The 3,734-nt window shown below is 57.4% G+C and overlaps 1 protein-coding gene across 1 annotated transcript in view; it reads right to left on the bottom strand.

Annotated features, from left to right (window-relative positions):
- Positions 1 to 1,740: 1,740 nt before the first annotated feature.
- LOC114818312 (transient receptor potential cation channel subfamily M member 2-like) overlaps positions 1,741 to 3,734 on the bottom strand; it is a 4,213-nt gene continuing 2,219 nt past the window's right edge. The window contains exons 2-6 of the mRNA XM_029083611.1: positions 3,619 to 3,705; positions 3,330 to 3,435; positions 2,774 to 2,875; positions 2,141 to 2,257; positions 1,741 to 1,866 (exon numbers count right to left, since the gene is read on the bottom strand). Of these exons, the coding sequence (XP_028939444.1) occupies positions 1,741 to 1,866; positions 2,141 to 2,257; positions 2,774 to 2,875; positions 3,330 to 3,435; positions 3,619 to 3,705 (538 nt within the window). The remainder of the gene's footprint in view (positions 1,867 to 2,140; positions 2,258 to 2,773; positions 2,876 to 3,329; positions 3,436 to 3,618; positions 3,706 to 3,734) is intronic.

The following is a 3,734-nucleotide window of genomic DNA, read 5'->3' as shown; positions in this document are numbered from 1 at the left end:
AAGGTGTCCCTGCTGATGGCAGGGGGGTTGGAACTGGATGAGCTTTCAGGTCCCTTCCAACCCAAACCAGTCTGTGATTCTTAGGCTGTGGTTGCTGCTCAAGGGTTGGGGACTGCAGTTCTGGAAGATTTACCAGCCACTTAAGTCAGGATCTCTTCTTCTTCCCCATCTGTGCTCCAGCTTGGCCATCCTCACGCCTGTTCTGGGTGATGGAGACCATGAGCAGACACTGAGTAAGCCAAGAGCAATGGGCAAAGGTACCATGCCACCACCTTGGCACACAGCTTGCTTCCCAGAAGCAACTCCCATCGACTCTTAACATGTCAAGTCATCTCTGCAGTCAGCACAGGTGAGTCTGCAAAGTGAGTTTGTGCAGCAAGATTGGGGGTGGGAACACTCAAACTGGGCTCCTCCTGGCAGTGCGCTCCAAGAAGGGTCCCCAGGAGTGGCCCCTGGTTAAACAGCCGTAACAGACCACCAGCCTTTAGTTATTTACTACATGGTTTATTGAGCTGGGTTGACTAAATTGCCAGTCTGACCCCACTTCGACAAGCCTCAGTGCCACACTGGTGAAACTTCAGTTGTGCTGTGGTGGCCACCCATGTGGGAAGACCAGCCCTGGCTGGCCAGTGTCTGATCCATCAGGAGAGTGTGGGAAAACTGGAGTCTCTCCCTGAGCCATCCCAGGTACAATATGTCACCATGGGGCTGTTCTGGGCTATCAGATGTCTCCACTGTGCCTTGTTCTCCCCATGACAGGCAACAGACATGGTGACTGAAGGACCCCTTAAGAGCAGAGATGTCTAGGCTGGACACACTGATGTCCTCTCTCCTGTCCCTACCTGCCCAAGGGACCACAGAGCCTGGATCACACAGGTCCCAGCAAGCTGCCCCTTTCCGTCCATGTGCACAGGGGATGGGGGCAAGCAGGTGACATTTAGCTGGTGCCTTGGCAGAGGGAAGGAGTGCAGCTACAAGATGGTGCTCAGCACACCCACGCAGGATCACACATCTGGGACATGAGGGGTGGACATATGTGGAGCCATGAAACCATAGATATATATGCCAAGAGCTACTCACACCTTCAGAAGTGCTGGATCACAGCTCAGGACCATGTTGTTGGGTCTGAGGCAACCAGAGCTATGGGGACAGCTGCCACAGGAGTGACTTGCAGAGCAGTGAGGAGCTTTAGGTTCAAAAGACCCCAAGCCTTCTCCAGAGCAATCCTCTGGGAGCTGTGGCAGTGGAGCTGCCAGGGCTTGGAGCAGGAGCTGTGGAGCAGAGGAGCTCAATGGATATCCTTGGTGGAGGAGTTAGCTGGGGCTAGCAAGTTCCCAGTGCTCCCACCAAAGCACTGGTGTGGGCACTGGTGTGGGCACTGGAGCAGGTGGGAGCTGAGAGAAGAAATATCTTGCAGGAACAACCCAACGGCTCTGCTTGACCCAAGCTCAGGGCTAGTGCTGTGGCTGATGTGGAAGCACTGAGAGACAAGCTGAAGCTGAGCTTGGTGGCCCAGGTGACCAGGATGACATGTAGGCACTGCCGAGGCAGCCCCTGCCCCTGACTGCTGGGGAAGGGACAGTTTTCCTCCCAGAACCTGCAAGGTATGTTCATGGAGGCAACCAAAGTATCTGGTCTCCAGTAGCTGCCCATGGTGTCTCAGGTGGGCTGTGGTAGAGCTGTGGGTCCTAACCAGAACCTGGTCTGGGGCAGCAGGAGCCCTGGCCTGTGCTTGAGGACTCAGTAGTAGGCGCTGAGGAGGGTTGAGACCTTGTGCAGAAGCTCCTTGTGGTTGGCGTGCAGCGGGATCCTCTTGTCCAGCACCTGCCAGCGGATGCACAGCTCCGGGTCGCAGCCCTGAAGGAACTGGAAGGGGACCAGAGACATCATGTATGCGCTGATGGCAAGGGGCCATGCCAGCCATGCTCAACAGCATCTCCAGTCCCCAACCTCCTGCCCTTTATTTCAGGGGCCTCCATGCAATGCCACCCCATGTTCATCTCCATGTTCTTCCTCCACTGCATGCAGCTGGAGAAGTCCACTCCTGATGAGGGTGAGATTTGGGTCTGGAGATCTGGTTCCCTTGCCCCATGCCTGCTGAGAGCTGGGTCAGAGGGCTGCAGAGGTGAGGAGTCCATACCGAATTCAGTCGCTTCATCTCCACATCATTCTGGTTGTCGAAGTGCACGCTGATGGCAACCGTCTCCACCCAGGCGTTGTCCGTGTTGCGGGGATCATCGAGGTACCCCTTGTGTATCTGCGCACAGTGATGACTGCCACATTAGCAGAGTCCTTACCACCTCTCTGAGGGCATTGAGAGGCCCTGGGGGTGGTAGGACATCACCCCAGAACTCCTCTGCCCTGCTGGAGACCAGTGCCCTGTTCCCACCGCAGCTGGAGCCATGGAGAGGGATCGCACCAGGCACAGGCACAGGCACTGGTGTATGCAACCCATCCCTGGGGTCCCTGGGCTGCCTCCCAGACTCCTGTGTGGTGCAAGGCTGTTATGGGGTGTCTCCAGCTCCCCCAGCCTGGTAGGAGCAGTGGCCAATGAGTGATGCACGATGTCCCTGTGCCCTGGGGACACCCCTCTGCCCCTGTGCCACCGTGATGTCCATATGTCCCTGTACTGTGGTGATGTCCCCATGTGCCTGTACAACCATGACATCGGTGTGCTCCTGTACTGCCTGCATGGCCCCGTACTGCTAGGACACCCACATGTCCCCATACCACTTGGACACCCACATGCCCCTGTACCCCTGGGACAACCCACCTCAGTGCCTTGTTTCAGCAAGTTCTGGAACTGGGGCCAGAACTCCCGGCGCAGGATCCACTTGAGCTTCAGTGGCAGTGTCTCACCCGGCTCCAGCGACCCCTGCACCAAAGCAGATGTCAGCTGTGGGGCTTACCATCAGCCCAGACTCCCTCACGGCCACCAGCTTGGCCATCGGGTGGTTGCCACCACCGCAGAAGACGCCGCAAGCTCTGGTGGGGGGAGCAAGCAGCGGTGATGCTTCCTTCCCTCCATCTCCTGCCCCTCCAGCTGTGCCCAAGCATGTGTCTGAGTTTGCCTGATTCAATGTCTGTACCTCTCTGTCAAAGGACATCATGGCTTATTATCATGAAGGACGTGAGAACTGAAGGTGTGGAGGAGCAGGAGAGAAAGGTTCAGGGTACCTTCTGCAGGAGGGTCAGAGGTGCCTCCTCGGACAAGGCTGTGACAAACCCATCTGTGTTTCTCCCTTTTCTGCAGGGCATCCAGCTGCAGGGCTGGGCCAGCCTCGTCTCCCCACACCCTTCTGCACCAGCTGGTTTCCACCAGCTCTTACCCCAGGCAGAGCCCAGACATCGGATAGTGGGTACTGGGCTACCAAGACTTCCAGCATCTTCTTCAGGCTCTTCCTTATAATGGACCCATCCAAATTCCTCCTCCAGCTGTGAGAGAGGACCCTGTTGCTGCAGCTGGACTCAGCTCCCCCTGCCCAGCACTGGTTGAATGAGCAGCAGTGGGTTTTGCCAGGTCCCAGTCTCTCCAAGATGGCTTCATGCCCCCTTTTCCATTCCACCTCCCCAGATCCGTCCTGGAGCAAGGCCACCTCTCTGCCCCCACACACTCACCGGGTCACAACAGGGTGCAGGGCATGGTTGGGCCCAAAGCAGTGCAGCCTCCCACGGCCTCGCAGCCCCGTCCTGCCCATGGGGTTCCTGGCGGGGAGAGAGCAAGTAGGCTGGAA

Source organism: Antrostomus carolinensis, unplaced genomic scaffold (assembly GCF_000700745.2).
Source record: "Antrostomus carolinensis isolate BGI_N321 unplaced genomic scaffold, ASM70074v2 scaffold46842, whole genome shotgun sequence".
NCBI classification, from domain to species: Eukaryota; Metazoa; Chordata; class Aves; order Caprimulgiformes; family Caprimulgidae; genus Antrostomus; species Antrostomus carolinensis.
The sequence above is the reverse complement of the archived record's forward strand: the minus strand, read 5'-3'. Positions and strand labels throughout refer to the sequence as shown.